The sequence below is a fragment of the Oryzias latipes genome, chromosome 20 (genome assembly GCF_053564925.1).
Source record: "Oryzias latipes strain Hd-rR chromosome 20, Olatipes_Hd-rR_3.1".
In the NCBI taxonomy this organism is placed as follows: Eukaryota; Metazoa; Chordata; class Actinopteri; order Beloniformes; family Adrianichthyidae; genus Oryzias; species Oryzias latipes.
The window spans coordinates 11,695,392-11,719,324 of record NC_136256.1 but is presented as its reverse complement, the minus strand read 5'-3'; the positions used below and the strand labels follow the sequence as shown (position 1 = coordinate 11,719,324).

The following is a 23,933-nucleotide window of genomic DNA, read 5'->3' as shown; positions in this document are numbered from 1 at the left end:
TGCATGGTTCCCTTAAACAGGGATGGACATGTTCTTTTGGCATTTTTCTGATGAAGAAGGACATATATGAGGAAAATAGCTTAAAATTGCAAATTTGGATTCCAGTACTCCTTTATTCAAATGGTTGTGAATCAGGAGCAGGTGAACATTTTTGAAAAAACTTGTACTTGTTGCGTAGAAACTACAATCGGCAGGCCACAAGCTCCCTGCTCCACTTGTGGACGAATAGAACATGTACGTCTTTGTTTTCCTCGTCTGACTCAAACCTGCACAGCTGGATAGCTCTGACATTCCTTGCGATTGTTGTTGCACTGCTAATGTTAACTAAGGGTTGTGAGCTACCGAGAACATAAAACAAAGGGATGTTGGGAAGAAGTGGCAGGCTTACTCCATGCCAACAGTCCTGCCCACAACCGAGAGGCAAATTTCTAATGAACTCCTGCTGCTCCACAGAAACAATGTTTTAGAAAACGATACAGATTTTGGCTAAAAACTGAACAATGACTATTAGAACTGGGAATGCTTTTTACAACAGATCAAAAGATGAGCGGACTGGGATTTGAAACACGCCTGTGCCTTATTCACCTAAATGGCCTGTACACATTTGACCTCAATGTGCAGAACAAGTGTTGTGTTAAAAGGGCCTTTTCCATGCTAATATTGAGTCTTTTATAGTAAACAATATTCATGTATATAATAATATACTCGCTTTGGCTTACCAAAGAACAAATTTTTGCATTTTTCCCAAGTTCTCTTCCTACCCGAAAGTAAGACGACTCCCCTTTCGCCCATTGTGGGTGCCGCCCATTTCATGACGTCAACCTAGAGTCGGCCTCGGCAGTGTTTCTTCTTTTGCAAAAATGGATGTGCATATTGTGCATATAAAGTAAAAGTGTTTTTGCTGATCATCGCTAGCTTAGCGGACAAAGTGCATGTTTGTGTTGTGTTAGCCTGGGGGCGGGGCTGGCAGCGCAGACTCTTCCTGGAAGGGGCTGTTCTCAGTGGTCTACGTCAGCTCATGAGGATCCACTTATATTTGTGGATCTGGAGGGGCTGGTGCTCAGAGAGCAGGTTTTTAGAGGAATACTCAGAAGTGTGAGAACAGATCTAAATAACACTTTGGGGTTTCTTTTTATGAGGATTAAAAATAATACACTTCAAAGCTCAAAAAGTTGATTTGGCACGGTATAGGCCTTTTAAAAGTTTAAACTTGAATATTTTAAAGGTTTTTCCTTCTTTTTGTGATTGTGTGACATAATTCAATCGTCACGCTGTCAACCAGTGAGACGACAAAATAAAAAAATAATAAAACAATAAACTTAACATCAAGCAGAACCAGCTCTCTGCAGGTCCAGAATGAACTGCAACTGCAACTGCAGACATTATGGTCTATTAATCAGCTAATTATAAATTAGTGTTGAACCTGTAAATGGGGGCTACTACCTACGAAGATTTTGCTTTAGGAATGTTACGAAGCTTTGACGGAAGCTGCAAGCAAATAACCTGTTTGATAAAAACTGCTTTCTTTTACAGTAAAAAGGTAAAAACAAGTTCACACTTAAAACTACTTTGAAAATCGTAAAAATCACAACCCTCTGGTCATTATCCAGTTCAATCTACATCATCAAAGCTTTGAATATGACGATTTTACCCACTTGTTGTTTTGGATGTCCGCCTCAAAGAGATGCTTGGAGATGAAGTGGTACTCAACCCCCTCAGTCTCGTGGTTCTTCTTGGGCCGACTGGTGTCTGTCAAAGAGAAACCGGACCGTGAACACCTGAAGCTTAGACTTTGTGAGTCACTGCTGGAGCTAAAACGGTGCTGAAGCGAGCCATGTTCCCACGCTGCAACCTGCAGATCTCCACAACATCAACAACTGCTAATGACCACAAAGCCCAAAGAGGTTCAAGGGAAGATCAGCTCTCTGCGCTCTCCTTTTAAAAAAAAAGGGGGCCAGAGCGGCACGTGGAGGGAACGTGACCAGGGAGAGGATCTGGATCTGCAAGAGTGCAGGGGTCGACTTGTACTGCAGCTCCTCTCTGAAGGTCAGAGGGGGGGAAGCACTTACCCGTCAGCAGCTCCAAAACAAACTGTTAAACTTTTATCACCTGCAGCCCGACTGCCATGTTTTGCAGAGTTTTTGAGCTTCACTTTTTAGCAGAATGTTTGCAGCATTGTGAACTTTGAAGGCAGATTGAGTAACATTTAATGTCTCAGAATTGCAAATTCCTTTAAAAAAAAACCCAGCTGATTGTGCTAATTTGGATGTAGTACACAGACGAACAAGGAAAAGAACAGTTTATTTTGGAGTGAAAGAAATAATAAATGTATCACAATATTGTAATTACACTTTACAAAATATTACTTAAAAGAACCAAACTAAAATGTTTGTAATATTTCTTTTTTCTATTTTAACAGATGTTTGGGTACAAAATTAAAAACACACATTATAAAAATGATTTAATCAATGATTCAAACCAAATGTGGTTCAAAACTGTTTTTGATTTAAAAAAAATAAAATACTTGGTAGTTCTTCAAATCCAGCCCCATCAGCTGCTGATTACCTGGATCAGGTGTGTTTTGCATATAGGAAGCTAAAAAGTGTCAGGTTAGTTGGTAAACATGTAGGATTAGTCCCCTAAAGGCCTGGAGTTTGACACCAGTGCTTTAGCGTATTGTTCACATTACATTGTTGAGGTAAGAGATGAGAAGTATTATGACCGATGTGATTCTGCAGTGCACAGGCAGAAAGACAAAACAAAAATTGAACGGAGAAAGTAAAAAAGACCAATGTTTCCAGAAAAAAATGTCTTATTTTCTGTCTTGCAAGAAAATAATACTTTTAAGAAAGTTTTTCAAAAATAAAAATCCTAGATCTGAAAAAATATATCTAAGTGAAATGAATTATTTTCCTTAAGATAAAATTTTTTACACCATTAGCAGATTTTCTTTTGCTTATTTACATACAATCTGCCAGTGGGGTGAGAATTACTGACTTATTTCTAACTCCTTTCCTGTTTTTTCCGTGAAATGTCTTTTTGTTGATGCACCAGGATTTCAAATCATCTGGAGTGCCCCCTGAAGTCTTCATTAATGTCAAATGTATTTGCACACATATCTTTGTTACTAGCATCACTAGAGCTCTTTAAGATCACATCCCAGACACAAAAACAATTATCTTCGTAAATTAAATACATTTTTAGTTTGAAAAAATGTGTTTCATAATCTGTTCTGAAGAGATTTGCTGCAACAAGTGTCCGTTTTTCCCGCTTTAAATTGTGTGGAACTCCAGATCTTCAAACCTGAGGGACTGACCTCACCAGGAATCATCAGTGACAGTGCCATCTAACATCTTAATAGTTAATAGTGGCATTTGTTTACCAGAAGCTAATTGAAATAAGATGAATATGAATACTTCGAAATTTCCTTTAAAGAGAGAAGAAAACACTCAACAAAAAAACCCTCCGAAACCTTACGTGTCTGCTTTATATTGGTGATCCAGATCAACAAGTGAATACGATTTCACAAACAGGGTAAATGCATCTGTAATCTTGGATTGGGATGATGGTGTTTAACCTCTAACTCGAGTGCTTTCAATAGTGTCTCTGTTTCCTCGAAGGCTGGTTTACATTTCACAGTGACAAGAGGAGAATAGAGGGAGGGAAAAAGCATCATCGGGACCGCAATCTGGTGGCGTCCCAAGCTGCGGTTTTTAAATGAAGAGAACAGGTCGAGCTTTTAGGCTTAATCTGAAACAACACTACGTTTTGAAGACATCCATGTGTCCTCTGGCAGCAAGTGCCATTGAAAAAGGAGTGAGACGAGATACTTTCCATCCCTTTCCTGTACGCGAGAGCCAGCTCTTGTGCCGTACGTCCTCCAAAATCCCACTGTCTGGCTCTATTAGGCAAGTGCACGTCATATTTGAGAACAATTAACAGACCTAACAGGGGGAAAAAAAAGACCCTTGCCAATGAAATTTTATTACCAGGGACATTTTAAGTGTCAGACTTTGACGCTGCATGTAGCAAAAACAGCAATCACTATGAGCTGTGCTCAGATTTCCTTTAAACTCATGTTGCAAGCTTCCATGCAAGCCCCAGATGGTATGGGCGCAATTAATAGCGCCTTTACTGGGCTTAAATGTACAAACTGAGATTTATTTGTCCCAATATGCTGGCTGTGGGACATCTCAGAGCTACAAAATCCTTCTGCCAAACTGGAGATCCCGTCATCTGCAGAAACCTGGACAGCGTTCAGCAGAGAGGGCTGCGCGTGGGCCCTTAAAAGGAAAAAAAAAATAAGAAAAAAAGCAAGACGCAGCAGTAGAAAGACAGAAAACATAAGGAGAGTGTGTCCCCAGTTCACGAAGGGCAGGACAGACACATTTAAAATGGGAAAGTTGACAATGTAAGTGTGAAAGCTGGACCTCAAGCTGCCTTGTCATGAACGAGAATCTTCCCAGCAGCTGCCACACCAAACAAGCCCAGCTTTTGGGAGGGTTAAAGTTCTCAGAACTCATATTGGGACAAGTAAACTCAACATCCTTTATCCAAAGGGCCTGATTTGAGCAACTTCTGCCGAGCAACTGTGCTTACATTTCTCTGAGTGTTTCCAATTCGTCTCTGTGGACAAGAAGATCCTCGGATGTAAAACCGATCAGAAGGGGAGCAGCTGGTGTGCCGTTCCTCCTCAGAACAGCGCCACATAGAGGCAAATGCTGAAAATACGTCTATTTGAAGCGTTCTTCATCAACCTCAAAGAGTGTGTTTACAAAACCCTCCGTCTTTGATAAGCCCTCCCAAAGACATGCAGTAAAGTCTTTTTGTCCTTTGAGCCACAGGTATGCAAAAATAAGTAAAAAAAGTCAACAAGTTTCTGTAAAAAGCACAACATTAAACTTATACTTTTTCTTTTGTAGGGTCAGAATATTCCCATGTCTGCAAAGGAGAGCTTTAGAAATAAAAGTAAAAGCCGTAAAAAGGATCAAAAGGGAAAAAAAAAACAAAACACCAAAATATAAGTGTGATATGAAAGCACCAAAGAATGAGTGTATATTTCTGAGTTTAAGTCACACGTTTTTGTGTAATTGGGGGTGCAGCTTGTACCCAGGTGTGACTTATCTGTGACGCAGAAGCAATGCAGAAGAAGAAGCGTCGCTCAGTCTGACGACGGGCTCAGAGGAATTGTTCCAAAGCGACACAGAGGATGAAGAATTTAACGGATTTAGTTATTTAAAAGTGATATAGAGAGTTTAGCTGACTTCTCAACGCTGGAGATGTTTCTCTGGCCTGGGAACATCTCGAGGTTCCCCCAGAGGAGCAGGAGGAAATAGCCGGGGAGAGGGCAGTCTGGGTATCTTTGCTTAGATTGCTGCCCCTGTGACCCGCTCCCGGATAAGCAGAAGAAGATGGATGGATGGTTGACTTGTTAGCATGGTCTTTATGGTTATGTCCTATGTCTTATGAAGCTAAATAAGCATCAATATGTTACAATAGTGAAGCGTGTAGATATTATTGCTATTGATTCTGTTTTTATGACTTCCCTTCCAAGATGAAATGTCTGTACTTGTCCCTTATTTTGTGAAATTAATTTCTGCCAGAAGTGTGACCATTAAACATTTTTATCAAGTGCCTTTAGAGAATAATAAACTGCAGGGGAGGCACATTATGCTTGATCACACAGAAAAGCATTCAAAGACTCGGAGCTGAACTTACGTGGGATGGTCACACCAAAATGCTGGGGGTCACTGATCAGCAGCTTCCTCTTCAGCTCGTTCATGCCGACGCCAGTGGGTCCTAGACAAAAACCAAAGTTTTGTTTCAACACTTTCACAAGCAGGGACGGACATGAAAACTTCCTGATGTCCAAAACCAGACAAAGTTCGGACTGTAATGTGCTGAAATACGGGTTTATGCAGCTGTCGGAATGTCAGAGCTAAGATGACAAAAGGATTTGAATTATTAAACTTGATATAATGATCGCTGATCAGAAACTGAAAGGCTCCTGCTCTGCTCTTGTTATCTTTGCTCCATCTGCACGGCTCTTCAGCATCGTAAACGTTTAATGTTTCGACTTTCAACGAAGGAGGACAGCAGAAGTTATTAGAGAAGAGCTTTTCCAGAAAACCAACGGGTCTGACAGGAACCCTCTGTTGTCAGGTATAAAAACAAACTATATAACAACAAAAAACCTTATTTCTTACAAGTTCGTCAATCTGCAACACTTGTTCTTGTTGATGATGCACTTTTAGTCATTTTACATGCAAGATGCATCCCAGACGTGTTCATTTCTGCAGAAATCCTACATTTACAATCTCAAAATTGTCTGTAATCTGATGGGTTCGAGTCTGAAGCGTACTGGAGCGGTGCGGACAGTTGATTTAACTCTGTAAATCTTCGGTTCCACTTCTCCTCTTTGCTCTGGCAGGAGATGAAAGCAAGAAAAACAGAGAACGTAAGAATATTTTTCCTGCCCCGCCGTGAGTCAGCTGGACTTTCCATTAAATCCCCAGTGGGAAAACGGGGGCAGCGAGTGGGAGTGAAGACCGTCTTATATCGACAATGTATCAATTGACGATTTGCTGACAAAACTGAGCGTCTCTCCCCAGCATTTATCACTAATATGGCAGGTAAATTAGACAACCCCAAAAAACCCAACAAAATCTTAATCTGTTAAGCCGATTTTGCCAAATGTTTCCGTTTTTCTAAGTTGATGTTTGTAACAAAATGGACAAAAAAAATTGTGCATAGTTCCTTGCAGAGTGTGCTGGATCTCGGATCGAGATTCCTCGCATGCCTGGCGTTCTGGGCAGGCGGCGCAATCGCCGAACCTGATTGAAAACTCGTTTCTCCAGGCAAATGTGTTTAGCAGGCCGCACCTCTAAAGTAAACGGACGATGAGTTCCATCAGTCCGGTGGATTTGGTGGAAAAAATAAAGGAAGAAATTTCCTCCAGATTTCTTTCAGTGTGAAGGAGGTCACTCTAACTGAACAGGTGTGGACATCACAGGTGTGTTTTTTGAACTCTGAACATCTTCTCCTGCAGTCTAACTTGTGCTCACTACTTCTTCTGTGTCTGCTGCGAGTGATAAAAGCAGTTTCCTTGCTTTGCTTCTGAAAAATCTTCTTTTGGACGGACACCACAGCCTTTCAGGACATTCTGTGGTTACCGTCTCATAGAAAAACAGCAGATGACAGCATCAATCTTCCCGCAGAGGGAAGGCTTTTCACAACACGGACTGAGGAGCTGAGGGCCCCGTGATTTATTGCAGCGACGAAATGGAGTTCATTTAGTATTTTCTTCAGTGGGGAATGCAGCTGTGCCATAGAGGAAAGGGTTCACAATGGCTGAAGGTGTTACAGCATGATAATAGAAGGTCCACCCAGTGGGCTCAAACCTCCACATAGAGTAGGAACGTGGCGCTCTGGCGTCAGCTGCCGAAGCTGCAGCCAGTGCCTGCAGTTCTTCGCACTTGTACAGCCACTTTCACTTTGTCCACCGTTCCACAGCCCCCCACGGGCGATATCAGTGACGCATGGCGGCGGCCCTTCTTCAGAATACCTCAGACAGCGATTAAATGAGCCGCCTGCCTGCCAAGCAGACTCACCGCCCGAACTTTTACAAGCAGAGGCAGCGGCCCGTTCCACCGTCTGACCTCGCTCGCGGCACCGCTTGGTTCACTTTTTTGTGCCAAACAATTCACCGAAACAACAGCAGCATTATGAACATGAAGGCGGCTGTAAAAAGGAGAAACTCGGCGGCTCTGAGCTGAACTGGAGCCCCTCATTTTTTTGTGTGTTCTCTCTGTCCTTGCAGTTTGCTCCCCCTTCGCTAAAAATGTCAGACTTCATCAGTGCTCTCATTAAAGAAGCAGGTTTAATGGAGGGAGCACATCCTGACCATTTAGCGTCCCGTCCAGCACGGTGCTGGCTCCGGCGCTCCCACAGTCAGATCAGGACGGGCAGCAGCACTCCTTTACGGCGCAGGTTCCAGACAAGTAGGAGTTTTACATGTTTGGATAAACTCCGAACAAATATTGACCTATTACATGTGTTCAGGGCGAAGCTGCAAATTAAAAAGGCTCAAATCATCAGAAACCTGGAGGTCATGGCGTCGGGTTACGGGGAAATGTGGGAATCCAGGCAGCTTTTTGACAGGTTAAATAATCAGATTTCTTTCAGAACCCCTCCGCGGTTGGGTCAGACTGTGCGAACAGTGTGTAAAAATATATTTGCACTGGCCGTCGTGTTAGAAGTGAACAAAAGCCCAGATAAGCATCGTGATTTGTCTTTGAAACAGATCTGAGACTTCATTCATCCAGCGCTCCATGCAAGTGTGGGAGGTGGGCGGCAGGTCCATCATTAGTGGGTACTTTGGACCGCGTGCTTTAGAGGAGGACCGCCTGCAGGAGCGAGAGAAAGGCCTCGGGAGGCGGGGGGCGATGTTTGATACAAAAACAACGTGTGGGGAAGGTGTTGGGCCGGAGAGTGGAAAAACGGCGGCGGTGAAGCCAAGTCAGGCACACAGAGCCGCCGCGTTCCTGTCTGCAGCTCCAACAATAAAGCAGACTCCACTTGTGAGCAGGACGCTGACCTTCCCCTAAACCCCTTCCTCGCAGCTCTGCTCTGCTTCGGCTCTCCCGCCTGGAAATAGCTGCAAATGAGCAGCAATTAGGAGAACCATCGAAAAAAGATTTTGACAAAAAAGCAAAACATTTCTAAAATACTGGCCATTAAATCGACTCCTGGTTTCATGCAGAAAAATGGATAACTAGGGTTTAACCTGAAGCTACAAAACATTCAAATGTAAAAGATTTGTATGAAAATCAAACAGTTATTTTAATGCCATAATTACATCAGCATTAAAGCTTAAGCAGAAGAAAGTCTGGTCTTAATGTCCAGTTGTTCCCCTAACCGTTAGCCTTTGGGGTTTCATGTGGAGGGTAGGAAGGTTATTCTTTTAAATGGGATTTGAGCAGGGAGTGCACTTCAGGAATCAATGTGAATCGATTCAATTTAGATTTAGTCAAGACTGTGCTGGTCAGGGGGCTGCACAGTTAGCGCTCCTGCCTCACAGCACAAAGGCCCTGCTTCAAACCCCTTTCTGTGTGGAGTTTGCATGTTCTCCCCGAGCATGCATGGATTTTCTCCAGGGATTCTGGCTTCCTCCCACAGTCCAAAAACATGCTTCAAAGGTGAAGTTTATTACTCTAAAGTGGCCCTAGGTGTGTGCCTGTGTGATTGGGGCCCTGCGACAGCCTGGCGACGTGTCTGGGGTCTACCCCGCCTTCGCTCAACAGTAGCTGGGTTAGACTTCGGGTGAAACCGGTCAAGAGAATGGATGGATGGGTCATGACTTTATTTGATCTGAAATTATATTTTATTTGTATTTTTTAATGCAAATGTATAATTTACAAGCAGTAAATTAAACTGAAGAAGAATTTTCACTTTCTAAATTTCAAATTAATATTTGTTCAAAATCTAAAAGAAATTTGTTATTAGCTTAACCCCTTGATGCCAACTGATGTAAATATGCATCAAACCACTTTTACTACAAAATTAGTTTTATTTAGCATTTACTTGAAAGCAAAACCATTTTTATAGCTGGAAATAAATTCAGGCATTAAGGGATTAAAAAATAAGCAAAACATTGTTATGAAGTCAAATCAATTAATCGATTTCATCAAGAATTTTTTTTAAAAGAAAAGGGTGGATGATGTGTTTTTACATTAGGCTGGCTATTAAATGCACAGAGTTGATTACTTTTGAACAAAAGGGAAAAAAACTGCCTCAGAGCTACAGCACATATAATACACCACTAAATGTATTATAATGGATTTATTAAAATTTGAAATATTACTTTTATATACAGATTTTACTTTAAGAGAAAATAGAAATGTGATGCATCACTAGAAAGATTTATTCATTGTGTGTGTGTTTTTTTTAAATTTAGTGCATCTAAGTACATATTACTACTTAATACTTCCTTTTTTTAAAAACTATTAATCCACATGTTAAGCATGAAATTGTACTGTGCTTTTGCAGGAAAATGTGTTTGTTTTTAACAATAAATGTACTTTATTTGGTGTTAAGACAGTAAAATGCTGACCTCTATCATAGTTGGGTTTATAAATGTAATTTTCAGCTGTCTGAAACTGTCCAAAAAGCAATCTTTGAGTGTAAAAAGATTTCCTCAGGGGTCAAGCGCGGTCATTTGTGTTGTGAAATTCAGAGTAAAAAAAATTTCAGTAAGAAAACAAAGTTTTTTAATGTGAAAAAAATCTAGTGGCTCCTGGGAGAAAATTAAGGAAGCAGGCTGAGAAACAAAAAGCAGATCTTTCTTTGGCCCTCTACGCCGCTGTGTGAGAAATTGTCCACTGATTGTCCTCCAAAATATGGAATTTAATTGGAAACATTTACATTAGCGAGACAGGCAGGAGAGGCTCAGCATCCTGGGTGTAAGGCTGGGACATGCTGGCAGGAAAATGGGCTTTCTAAATGAGCAGCTCGCCTGATGAAGAACATGCTCTGCACACAAAGGACTGGCCAGTCAGGCCGCAGAGCTGCAAACAGGCAGCAGACATGCAAACGTGGGTGGAACACCTTCAGCACAGCTGCCGCTCAAACACTGCTGTGAAGCCTCCAAACCATAACTCAGATGAAGCATCACTTTCAATTTGGTACTGATGAAAACATTTTATAAAGTGACATTAAATAAAAATACGCCTGTATTTGTCTGTCTGTCTGCACAGCGTGACTTTTGTTCATTTTTCATGATCAACATTGGAAAAACTAGTGGATTTCATGTTGTATCTGGTCAAATAAGACTTCATTCTAGCTGTTCTAAATGTAAGAATCCACCGATTGTAGGTTTGATTATTCTTGATTCCTTTAATGCAAAGTTGCTTTTATTCATAGTATGGAAAAACAACAGAGACAAATTCTAGGTTATGTCTCTTATATTATCTCAGCAACTAAAGTTGTCTAAAGAGTTAAGATCTGTGCTCAGGAAGCTGCAGAGGAATTTACTGCTTGGCTCTTTTTTTTTTTAAATATTGGGAATAATATTGGGACTATGCAAGAAGTTTGAACCGTTTGTTCCACCCATTTGGAGCTTAAAGCTGAGTTTTGAGCTAAGCTGGTGATTTTTGCTGTGTGGTGAAGAGACAGTCAGGAGGGCTTGTAGACCCGGATAAAAGTGTTTTAAAAAATTGTGTTTTTAACATGTTCGTGTGGCATTTTTCTGATGATGGAGGACATATATGGAGAAAATAGACCTAAAGTTGCATTTCTGAGTATTTCTCTATTTAAATAGTTGTGAATCAAGAGCAGACAAAAAAATGTTGCTTGAAAAAGCTTGTAGCTGTGACGTAGATGCCACAATTGGCAGGCCATGAGCTCCCTGCTCTGCTCCATTCTGATGCATCCACTTGCAGGCAACTATAAACGTCTTAATTTTCCTCATTGAAGCTGGAATCTGGATCAGAACTGTAAATAAGCCGGATGGCTCCAATATTGCTTGTCATTTTTGTTTCACTGCTAATGTTAGGTTGGGGTTGTGAGGGGCTGTAAGCTAGTGGGAGAGAGTGTAAACAGATGGATGGTGGAAAGTGTGGGAGGGCTTACTCCATGCCAAGAGTCCCTCCCACAACTCAGAGGTGAATTTCTAATGAACTGCTGCTGCTGTGCAGAAACTATCACAGTAAACAAATTATATTATTTTATTTTGGCTAGTAACGGCATATTCATAAATAAAAGACCACTGGGAATGCTTCTAATATAGATCAAAAGTTGATTGGAGTTGGTCTTTAAACATGAACTCAAACAATGATGCCTCTGTTGGATCTTCAATGTTACGCTGAGTCCTATTGCAACAACTTTGAGGCTTTTTTGTCCTGTAAACTTCTTTTTAGAAAGGCCAGAACTTGACATCATCACATCCTGCCAAGATGGAGACTAGTATAAAGAGATGAAGAAATGGCTTTTAATCAGCACGATATAATCAAATGTGCCCTGTGATCACAAATGCCATCTGTTTTTAACATCTACTGGAAAACAAAACTGATGAGTAAAGTTAAGGTATCATCAAACATTTTTAGAGAAACTTTATAATGTTTTGGTTAAAACTGAAATATCGTCATCTTACCTGCTGCACCTGTTTTTCTATCTTGTACCTCTGTTTATGGGTAACACTTGCCTTTCAACCACAAAAACTTCACATGAAGCAGCTGAGTTCATTTCAAGACCTTGGCAGGTTACACAGCTCTTTGTGTGTGTGGGGGGGGGTGTCTCTGCAGCCCCGTGTTAACAACTCCATCAGCGTTCAATAATTCAGGAGACACTGACAGTGAAGTGAAGCAGACGGCGGGAAATACGACTGATAAATATGAGGTCGGCTGTGTCGGTTTAACAGAGCTTTAAGCGACTGCTGGTTAGTTCGAGGCCAAGCCACCTGGAGCTTCTGGATCGACAAAAATCGTGCTGAGGCGTTTGTGTCATCTGTACTTGTCACTACCTAGAAAGTGAGACTTTTCATTAAAATCTGAGAAAATCTTGACTTAGCCAAGTCTGGATTCCACTCCTGACTCACCCACGAGCACAACCAGTCGGTATTTGGCTCCGCTCGGCCTGCGGTGGGGTGCGACCTCCTCGTACGTGGGGACGTCCGCTGTGTCGTACAGTTCACTCTTCTTTGACTCGTACATCGACTTGTTTGTCTTCTTGTCTCTCCTGCTGAGGCGGAAGCTTCTTCTGAAGCCAGCTAGAGATGAGAAAACAGAGAGAAAACTTTCATCTAGAGGTTTGGAGCCGGAGCTGCTGGGGATGTTGGTGCATCTGCAGCTGTGCGTTTCATCTGTTTGCTATAAACTATCATCAGTTTAAGTAAAACTTTATTATTTCATACCATTAAAATGAAAAGAAAGACGTCTGATGCTTTAAAGCAGAAAGAAAATTCACACTAAAAATAGAGAAACTAGACAATCAGAAGAGTTTGCCAAATGACAAAGGGATTTGCATTTACTCTAATACTCTACAGTTTGGGTCTGAGGGCTGCACAGGGGTAACAAGTCCTGTTTGTGTGCAATTTGCATGTTGTCCTTGTGCACGAGTGGGTTTTCTTTGGGTTCCTCCCACCGGCTAAAAACATGGATCATAGGTTAATTGGTGTCTAAATTGTCCTTAGGTGTGCATGTGTCTGTGTGGCCATGTGAAACATGTGCCCAACAGTAGCTGGGATAGGCTCCAGCAACACAGTGACCCTGAAAGGGATTCAGCAGGTTCTGAAAATCGATGGATGGATGTGTCTGATGGACTTTAAAATGTTTAGGGTAAGTAAAAGTTGCAGCCGAATCTACTGCATTGAGGTTTGTACCCATATTGAGTCAATGAAAGCATCTGAATGATTGCTGGATTCAAATTTCTTGCAGATGGTGGAAGATCCCTTCAAAAAAGGTCATCTCTTTACAAACCAGCATGTCTAACACCTCATTTCCCTACTGCCTTCCATTCTGGCTTTCCATCTGTTTTTCCCTAAGCAATAAATAAACTTAAAGATACAATGCCATTTCAAATCTAAAGTTATGGGCTGAGGGAGTTTTAAAAGCTCTCTCATCCTATAGTTTCTGAAGCCGTGTAACACCGCAGTGGGTTGTGGAGGCAAAAAGAGTCTACATTTCTCTCTGCTTTTTCCATACAGCCCCTTAATGAGGGATGGAACTGTAGAGCAATACAGATTTACAAATGAAACACACTGTAAGTCATAAGATCCTACTGTTTTTCTCTTTTTTTGCCTCAGTAGAAATGGGCACATGTGGTCCATAACGGAGTATAATGTTACACTGAACATTTAGGGCAGACTTTGTTCCACTGCGGGTAAGCTGTGGCTTGTGTCGTCTGCGACATTTCTCCTGTGGTCGAGCTATTCATTCGGCATCATCGCTCCATTCCCCACCTCCCAAACCAGGGATTATTACCCTCGACCTCACAGTGGAAAACACACGGCTCATCTGTGTTTCTCCTGTAAAAAGACATCAAACTGTAACCAATATCCACCAGACTGCCATCGGTACAATAAACATTAGGAGTGCAGCGTTGGTGATATCCCACTGAAAGCAAGCAGACGCGTTCTGAAAGTTCAAAAGCCTCAAAAACCACACCGCTCAGTCGTTTAGCACATTAGAAACGGCCTCCTTTGTAATTAAGCCTCTAGTTTAATGATGAAAGTCATTTGTTCTGTTGGCTCACGGCAAGAACAGTCTCTGCTTTTTGCCACAGGGAGAGCAGGTGCACAGTTTCCCTTCCCTTTTTCCTGCAATTTATCTAAGCATGATGCAATTTTAACAAAAAAAAGCTCTTTTACAAAATAAAGGAATTGGCATCTGGTGCAGAAGTATGAATTGCACTTTTCCTCAATAATCACTTCATCCTCTGTTGACAAAGACCGAATTAGGCAGAATACATGATGTAAGTCTTTAACTGGTGGAAGCCTGCCCATAGACATGGAGACGACAGATATGTTGGTGCACCAATCATGTCTGTAAAAGGATGATACAAGCGCAAGGCTTACATGAAAAAGGAAGAATGTTTGCCATTAGAATCCAATACCTCCTTTAAACTTCTGATGAGTCAAATCAGACTTGCTGACAATAGCTCTGCTTTGACTTTCCTTGAAATGGAAAAAAAAAAGTCATGCAGTGTTGAGGTACGACCTTCAAGCTCCAACTAGGGGGTAAATTAGCAGAACGGCATCTTGAAGTTGGACATCCAAAAAACGTGAACCTTCTCCCAAGCTCACTTCGATAAATAACCATCTTAAAGTCTTTTAGGGGGGGAAAAAAAATGGAGCGAGAAAAAATGTTGACATTGTGTAAACATGAGCTGATGACACACAGAGACACACACTCGATTGGAAATAAACTACAGTCCTCTGAGCCCATTTTCCAGTATGATAATGTCTCACAGCCACATAGGAAATTTAGGAAATGTGTAAAGAAAGCAACCAGAAGTCTCTGGAATTTGTGATTAAAGGGCCGCCCCACATTATCTACTTAGACCCCGCACCTGAAAAAGAATGTTCCACAATGGGAGCCCGACAGAATGACTTATGAAAACAAAAGTCTTCACATCTTTTACATGCCTAAAAGGTGACAAGACTGAAAGCCAATTTCCATCAACACAAACTTGATTTTGTGAAGAAGAGAAAAAAACCTCTAAGTGAAACCAACTTGAGGGGCCCCACTTTAGTCAGGACTGCTGTCTGTGGCCCGAGGCCTAACTAAGGAAGAAGGTGCTGACAGCTTCAATGCCATCCTGGCTCTGTCTACCCTGTAGACGACATCTATAGAATTAACCAGGCATGGCGGCTTGGGATTAAACTAGATTAAACCCTTGGCTCAATGCGGCACGCTGCGGTTTGACGCTGTAACACTTAGTCCAACTCATGGGCACCAAAATGTGGGAAGCATTACCAGCTTTCCCTGTCTTATTAAGTACAACCATTACTGTGTTGGCTCGAGTGAATGAGGAAGGCACATGGAAGGCGGTTAGAGAGCAAGATGATTTCCACACCGACAAACGCCGTACTCCCAACAGCACATAAAATAAAGAGTTGTGCTAAAGTACATAAACCCCGAAATTGAAAGAAAAATGTTTCTGTTGAAAGGATCCATTTTAATTATTGTCGTATCCAGGAAGAGATGTTAAACCTCTTTAAACATGGCGGTAACAAAATGTTTAGGGAGCTGAATGCAGGAGAGGGGCCATGCCATTGCAAATGTCCTGGTTACAAAACTTTTATTGATATATTTTACGTCAACAGTGTACCTGATTAAAAATACAAACAAACTTTTTTTTGCTTATGATATAGGTTCAGTTTGGACAAGCAACAGTTTGGGAAGTCCACTACCTTCTACAATCATAGGTGAAAATAGAGTTACCCATAATTCAAAAAAATACATGCAGCAATCTCCCCAGCCCATGATGCCCATGTGTGTGGGGCGGTCGTGGTGCTCTGATCGAAATATTGGCACCAATGTTTAAGCAGTGGAGGAATGTGAATGTGTGTGTTTGGGCCTACAAGGAAGGTAGAAAAGTGCTTTATGTATACGCCATTTACCATTATCATAGGAACTCTGTTAACCCATGGTGACATCAGTGTAACAGAAAAACAGCAGAAATGTATTCCTTGGTCTGTGGTATATTACACATAATTCCTTTTCAGGAAAATGGGTCTGGGTTCCAATGGGTTAAAGGGAAACCTCCAGAGCATCTGAACTAGAGGCCCAGACCTGAGCAAACCATGACTGACACCTTCATGTAGCACAGTAGCAATCAACAGTACTGTGAATACAAAGAAAGCTTTCAAAAATGATAGTGTTGATTGTGTATTTCTAAAAATACACAATCAATACACAGAAGTCTTACATTAAAATTTGGTATGATGACCTTTTCCCTTCAAAATAGCATCAGTTTTCCTAGCCAAGCTTGCACAGTTTTTGAAGAAATTTGGCTGGTAGGTCGTTCCAAACATCTTGCAGAATCAACCACAGATCTCCTGTGGACGTAGGCTTCTCCTTCCGTCTCTTCATGTAATTCCAGACACACTTCATGATGTTGAGATCAGGGCTCTGCAGGGGGCCATGCCACATTACTCGCCCAGTTTTTGCCTCATGCACAGCCGTTTCTGTTTCAATTCATGACTGGGTTTCAACCTACTTCTTACTTTGACCATCATCAGCACCTCTATGGTATAATTGATCAAACACCTGCATGTAATCCAAAAAAACCCCTCACTTTGTGCGGTGAAGGTAGGAACACAACAAATTGATTTGATATAGATTTTTTCTTTTGTTTGCCCACTTGGTTTGTGTACCGACCAACGTAATTTGGTTAGGCAAGAACTTTTGCACAGAAGTGTACATTTTAGAGTCACTGGACATCAGCAGCTGTCCACTGGCTTTTTGAAAGCCTTTGATTCCAAATGGCATTAAAAAAAATCCCATAAAAAATTTCTAAAAGAAGCTCTAAAGACCTCTAATGTTGAAAGTTCAGTCGGTTGGAGCCTTGGTCACATTCACCTGGATGGGAGGTTGACCCGTACGGGTGCTGCATGTTTTTGGGTTGTCTGGGCCCGTGGAGGATCTTAGAGAGGTGCGGTGCATCTAAAGGGGACCGCAGGTGTGTCTTGGGGCTCATGCGGCCACCTTAAGAAACTTCATGAAAATGCCATTTTTTTCACAGACAGAAAGCCCACGTCCACCCATAAGGGTATATATGACTAAAGTGTAAATTAGAATAGTTAACTTTACTAAGATTTTCTTATTTTCTTTCAATTTAAAAAAAAATCCTGTAGGTTAAATGTTATGTTCTGTTTAAGTATTATGGAAAATACATGTTTTAATTCTTAAGATGACATTTAGCATCAAGTGAAATACTTTATGCTATAATTTCTAATGTTTAATTGTTATTGCTACTGACCAAAAAATTATTTTACATCTAAGTGCTTTTCCCTTACCGTAGTTTTTACTATACAAAATAATGTAAATGGTGTTAAATATTACTGATATAGTCCCCAGTGACTTAATAAATAATAAAAAATCCAGATAATTCTCAGTTTGGGTCAATTGAGGGTTAAAAGGCCAACTAGGAAAAATATGAGAGGGGCAACAGTCAGCTATCAATAACATGAAAGCTCAACAGGAAGTTCTGCTCCTCTAATTAACCTGTTGCTGTAGGTTTGATTGATATAATTTCTACGTAATCTGTTCACCCACGTAGACTGTCTCACAGCTGGATTAGGTTTCCTCCAGGCTTCCGTGAGATCATTTTCTACAATAACAGCAAAGAAGAAAGAAAGCGATGGTGGAAGATGCGTTTCTGTGTGGTAACAGGTCCACTGTTACACAGCTTCTCTCGACAATGTGTATATTAAACAAAAGAATCAGCCAAAAACAATATCAACACCTGAATTATGAGCGCAGAAATTGATAAGTACAAGTCCCTAATTACACTCTATTTGTACTACAGCCTCCATTTTACTCTGTTTAATTTCACAACCAGACACATTTACTAAACAGTGACACAGAGGTTTGTATTGTGACTAGAAAACCATTGTAAGCGTTGGCTGGTTGTATAGTTGGATTTGTGGAGATCTCCGTCCCTGTGGCTTCTAAAGTAAACCAAATTAGGATCCTCATGCATCAAATTCAGATTTAATATACTTCCTGATAATCCACTGCAATCAATGATGGCCTGAATGCTGGAAAACATGGACATCACTTTCTAATTTGTGATGCTTTCCCTGCCCTTTACCACAGCTGGACCCATTTATTGACTGACCATGGGTCTGTCTTCATTTAGCTCTACAGCAATCGAAGTGCAACTATATCAAGAGCAGGATCAGGTGATGGCTCAGCCATGGGAAAACGTCCCAATTCTGTTCCTTCTGGACTGATTTACTCCTCCTTCTGGGTCATTGTCTGTCTGTTCTGTGAAGCAATGTCTAATCATTGTTGATGCATTTGGCTGAGTCTGAGCTCACAATAGATAATCTGTTATGCATGGTTTGAATCATGAATTGTTTCAATCCCACAATCTTTTATGTTTTCGTCATTCAACCTAATGAACTATTTGGAGACACTAAAAGTTTTTTTCTCTTATTTTCAAGAAACATTTACACTGGCACACAGAGTTTGTTTTCTCTTAAATCTCGCATCATTTGTAAAAAGCTCAACTTTGGCACGGACCATACCTGGTTGTTTTGGAAACATGAATTGTAATGCAGTTTATTTCAGAGCAACTGCTGACAGACTTTTTGTTGATTCAAGCAAACCAAAGAGAGGAAATGAGTGCAGCTCATTACTGAAAGTGAAATCAAAACTAGCCATAGTGTGAATCTGAAGTAGTATATATCATATATAAGTTGAAAAATATCTCATGAGTAAATGTGGTGGTGGGAGGTGGATTTTAACAATAGAGGACTTTTTAGAGTGGCCAGTTTTCTTGTTGACGTGTGAAATCAACTCAAATTTAACAAAGTACATAAAACTTAATGGCAAACAGGATAAAGAGGTAGAGCGGTCAATCTCTGATTGGAGGAAAGCCGGTTTGGTTCCTTGTCCATGTGTGTAAGTGTCCTTAGGCAAGACACTGAACCCCACATTGCTCCTAGTGGTTATAGGTTGGCGCCAGTGTGAATAAGTGTGAATGTTTGAATGGGACTGTGACTGGACAGCGCTTTGGGACCTAAAGTACGATAGTAAAAACGCTATCTAAGAATAATTTATTTACAATATATCAGTACATTTCTCTGCTAAACATATTTTTTATTTTCCAGCCTGTGTCGTTTCTGTATTTTAAAGCATTAACAGCCTTAAAAAAATTGTAAAATATCTCCAGCATTGTTTCAAAGTGTAGTAATGTTGTCTTTTATACAGTGTTATGATATCTTCTGATAAGTACTAAGTCCTTCATCTTTGTTTCTAGATAAATAATTTGTACTTGGACGAAAAAGCATTAATAACTTTAAAAAGACGTTAAAAACCACTGGATTCTGACAACTATGTCGTTTAAACAAAGTTTAGTAAAATATATTAAGGGTGGGATTATAGAAATTTGCTTCTTCCCACTTTCTTTCAACTTTTAGTCTATTCGACAAAAATTACATCTAATAGATTCAATGTGTTATGAGTGAATTTCATGCACAAATATACCTATTAATGATTAAGAACAAATATACTGTAAAGCATATTTTTCTTTTACTGATCTTTAATCAATTAACGAAATAATATATTAAACACTATTGATATATCTGTATAATCTTTATATTCTTATTTTCCTTTGTTTTTATTGTTAAAATTGCTTGAAATAAACCAATCAATCAATCAAAACAGACCCCCCCCCCCAAAAAAAAAAAAAAAAAAAGTGAAGCCATTATCGGTTCATGGTTTAGGTTCTAAGCAACCTATTCCATTTTGTTTCTGGAAAAACCCAAATATAAAACCTGTAATTCCTTAACCCTCACTTCAATATGAATGGGAAAAAAAAAAACAAGTTTTAGGCAAAAAGTGTGTATTTGAATTTGAATTTACTCTCTCACTACAGGAGTATGCATTGGGTAAAAGGCTGCAAAAAATTAAGTAATCGCACAAATATTTCCGGAACTGTATGTGTTCTACAAATGCTCCCCCTCACACAACTGCAACAACAGGCATCTGTGGGAATGATTATGCTTCCGTAATAAAGTGAGCTCCATGACTGATCTTAAGATATTTGATTGCATCAAGCATCTGTTTTCAGCAGCAGCCTGGAGATACAGTAAAGGGCCTATACGACCTTTCAACAAAGCAACTCGCAGCTGGGTTGCAGCCAACAGATGCACTTCAAACAAGTTTGTGTTGCTGTGGCGAACTCATCAACAGCGTTGCTTAGGGACGACTACAGGCGCAAACATTTTTACAAGACCCAGATTTTTAGAATCTAGTACTAAACCCAAGAGTTATAGGCTTAAATAGAGAAATAGTGCAAAAAATAAGATATTTATTAGTGTTAAATGTTTGCAAACAATCCTGGATACATACAAGTATGTCACCTTTAACTAAAACCCTATGATTACTTTAAGGTGACCAATAAACGCTACAACATGTTTTCATGCTTTTCATTTATGGTTTTATTCCACAGTTCAGGATTTATTTAAAGGTTGGAATCTTTAAACTCCCAAAATGAGGCGGTGCAAATCCTAGGACTACTTTTTTTTTAAGATATACCCCAATAGCATCATTGATAAGAGGCGCAAAGGAAAGAAATAGCCTAAATTAACTTCCCACCACATCCTCCACTTGTCCATGCAATCCCAGTAGCTTTTAAGGAGCATAAGTAGGCTTCTGCACATGTTTCTAAGATTTCAAACTTTTACTGTGGGCCAACTTTAAATCAGACAACCACATCCAACAGGCTAAAAACCAAAGTAGCAAGTACTTCCATAGTGGACTTATTATAACTCGAATTTTTTTTTTTTTTAGCTTCTCCTCCTGAGGTTCTCTCATTTCAGCGAAACCTCGTTCTAGGCCTGTTGGAGTTAAAATGCTGCGACCCCGCAGGAGTTCCTGATGTTGCTTGAGTACTAAAGAGGAGGAGGAGGAGAGGCTGAGGTCGCTGACCTCATGAAGGGGGTAGGGTGACGGTGGAATAGAAGGGAAAAAAAAGGAACGTTGTTTGGGAAAGCTGGGCCTTGGGAAGCGACAGCCGTGCCCAAATGCTGTGCTTCTGAACACGCCTGTACTCTGGAAACCCTGTGAGATGAGGAGATTCAGTGGTGTAGCATAGCTTGAAATGAACTCTCACCTTTTGACCTCAACCTCAAACAAAACAGGAGACCAAAATAAAGACAAATGAGGAGACGGATGAAGAGACGGATTTACATATGAGCAAGTAAGTGCTGGCTGTGGTCTTCCAGAGGGACGATACCTTATGATTTGTTGGGAAAAATGACAGTGGTAATAAGAACACGATGGGGAGAATTGAAAGCAACGTTTGGAAAGAGTTGAGAAGCGGGTAGCAGTAATGGTCATTAAATCTGACCAGCACCACATCAATGAGAGCATCTCTCGAGCGTTCAGAACAAAGTACTGAAAATGAGCCGTTCTTTTAACCCAAATCTGTCCAAAACAGTTCTCTGAGACATCCTGAGACGCAGAGGCAGAAGATGACACATGGTTAACGGGCAAAATGACTTTAAAACTACACCGCTGCTCTTACTTTTGCAGCAAAAGTAAGTCATGGGTGACACGGATTACATTTAAAGAGTGGAACCAGTGGGAACACAATTTGTGTTTTGTGGAACACAGAAGAGTGAAGAGGCCGACAACAGAGGGGCAACTTGAGGATTTCGGGAAAGGAGGATCAGCAGTCACTACTGATGACACAACACATAAGAAAAGAAGAAGGTCGTCTCACCTAAGTGGAATCCGCTAATAGCGTCGGCTTCCTCTGGTGTCGAGAAGAAAAAGAAAGAAAAAGCCGGAAGAATGGAACATCGTGTAAAAAATAAAAAAAACAATTAGAATTGTGAGAAACTCAGACCTACCTCTTTAGGCATGCATAAAAGATTTACACAACTGTACATCCTTTTTGTGGAATCAGATGACTCTCCAAATGACTTGAATAATTGGAAGTTGGGAGATTAAAGATTTGCTCATAAAAAAAGCCAAACGTATTTAGACAAAGAAATAGTCACAAAGCTGAAGCTTTCTCTTAATAGCAGAAGTTTTGACTAAATGACAGACTAAAGAGCAGGGGGGAGAATTTACATATGAAATATTATGAAGAGGGAAACATATAAATGGCTTAACAGTGTCACAATCAGCACATGAGTACCTTTAATCTCCTCATCTGTGAGAGCTGAAGAAGCGAGAACTGCTGTTATTCTTAGTTAGAAGACTGTTAGAGGATTAAAGATTTAAGGTGGGGACAAGAAGAAGACACCTACCAAGTTCCACCTCCACATCATCTTTGAAAAGCAAAAGAAAAGACAAAGAAACAATGAGAAAAAAGGGTTAAAATCTCTTTTTGCTGGTACGCCGTCAAGTCCTTTCTAAAAAAAACTCTCCTTTGTACTTTAATTCTGAGGGGTTTGAATTCTTATTCAGATTTATTTTATTGCTTCTTCTATTCTATGCATAGAGAATTAGAACAACTACAAGCGTGACTTCACATGTGCTTCTATGCTAGATATGTATGGATTATAAAGGACACAATTGGAGTACATTTTGTAAATAGTTTTTTTTTTTTTCCTGTTTCTAATACTTTCAGGAAAAAACTTCAAATAAAATGGGAAAAGACAAAAACCAGTAGGTGACAGTCTGGACAGTCTGAGTGTGGGACTACTCCCATCCTAAACCTAACATTACCGGTGCAACAAAAATGGTGTGCACTACTGGAGCTAACCAGCCGTTCCGTTTTGAGCCAGAGTCCAGCTCAGACGAGGAAAACAAAGACGTACATGGATCTGTTTGTGGATGCACCAGAATGGAGCGGAGCAGGGAGCTGGTGGCCCGCTCAGCATATTTTCTACATAACAACTACAAGATTTTTCAAACAGCATTTTCTAATTAGCTCCTGATTTACAACAATTTGAATAAAGATATACTCAAAAATGGAATTTTAAGCTTAATTTTTTAAATAAGTGGCATCCATGATCAGAAAAATGCCACAAGAACATGTTGGAAACACCAAAAATGCGATTTTAATCAGTGGGTCTTCAGAACTGCACTAATGTAACCTCTGATGTCAGTGAGGTCTACTGCTGTTGCAGGTCAGAGGGATATGCTGTTGGCTTTTGCATTGAAGTGAACCTGACTGAAGACACTGTTTTCTTAATCTTTGTGTACAGGGGCAACAGTGATATCCCTCTGTGTTATGTATATTCCTCAATATATCAGCATCATTTGCTGCTGAAATTTCAGACTCACCTTTTGCACAGAATCAGTCGGTTTTGTCACTTTTAAGCAACACATGAAACTCCTTTAACCACAATAAACAAATCTGTTTTGCTTTTCTCTCTTCCCATTTCTTTGATGAAAATAAATGCTTTTTTTCCCTTTTAAAATAGGTGGTGGTGGTGGTGGTGGTGGGGGGGGGGACTAAAGCTACAAGGATTCAAACTACCAGCTAATGCCTCTAAGTTACTGATGATTTTGCAAATGTGTTTTTACCTAAAGATACACAATCCAGAGTACCGCTCTGTGGAGCATTCACTTCATCTTTACAAGAAAAAAATGACAACCTTTAAACCATCAACCTAGAATTCAAACAGTTCAAAATGCTAAAAGCATTACACTCTTGATTTTACCAATGGTGAAGTGTTTATTCCAGAGTTCTTGTAGTTTTGAATGTACTCCAGATGTTTGTGAGAATCAATGAAGACGGGTTCAGAA

At 40.4% G+C, this 23,933-nt stretch overlaps 1 protein-coding gene across 5 annotated transcripts in view; it reads right to left on the bottom strand.

Moving 5' to 3' along the window:
• mpp7a (MAGUK p55 scaffold protein 7a) overlaps positions 1-23,933 on the bottom strand; it is a 157,198-nt gene that overhangs the window by 18,152 nt on the left and 115,113 nt on the right. For 2 of the 5 annotated variants that reach the window (XM_023949912.2, XM_023949913.1), the window contains exons 12-17: positions 22,487-22,507; positions 22,375-22,398; positions 21,955-21,987; positions 12,593-12,763; positions 5,719-5,799; positions 1,656-1,749 (exon numbers count right to left, since the gene is read on the bottom strand). In XM_023949912.2, the coding sequence (XP_023805680.1) occupies positions 1,656-1,749; positions 5,719-5,799; positions 12,593-12,763; positions 21,955-21,987; positions 22,375-22,398; positions 22,487-22,507 (424 nt within the window). The remainder of the gene's footprint in view (positions 1-1,655; positions 1,750-5,718; positions 5,800-12,592; positions 12,764-21,954; positions 21,988-22,374; positions 22,399-22,486; positions 22,508-23,933) is intronic. The other 3 variants (XM_023949915.2, XM_078938531.1, XM_023949914.2) reach the window with 2 other exon arrangements.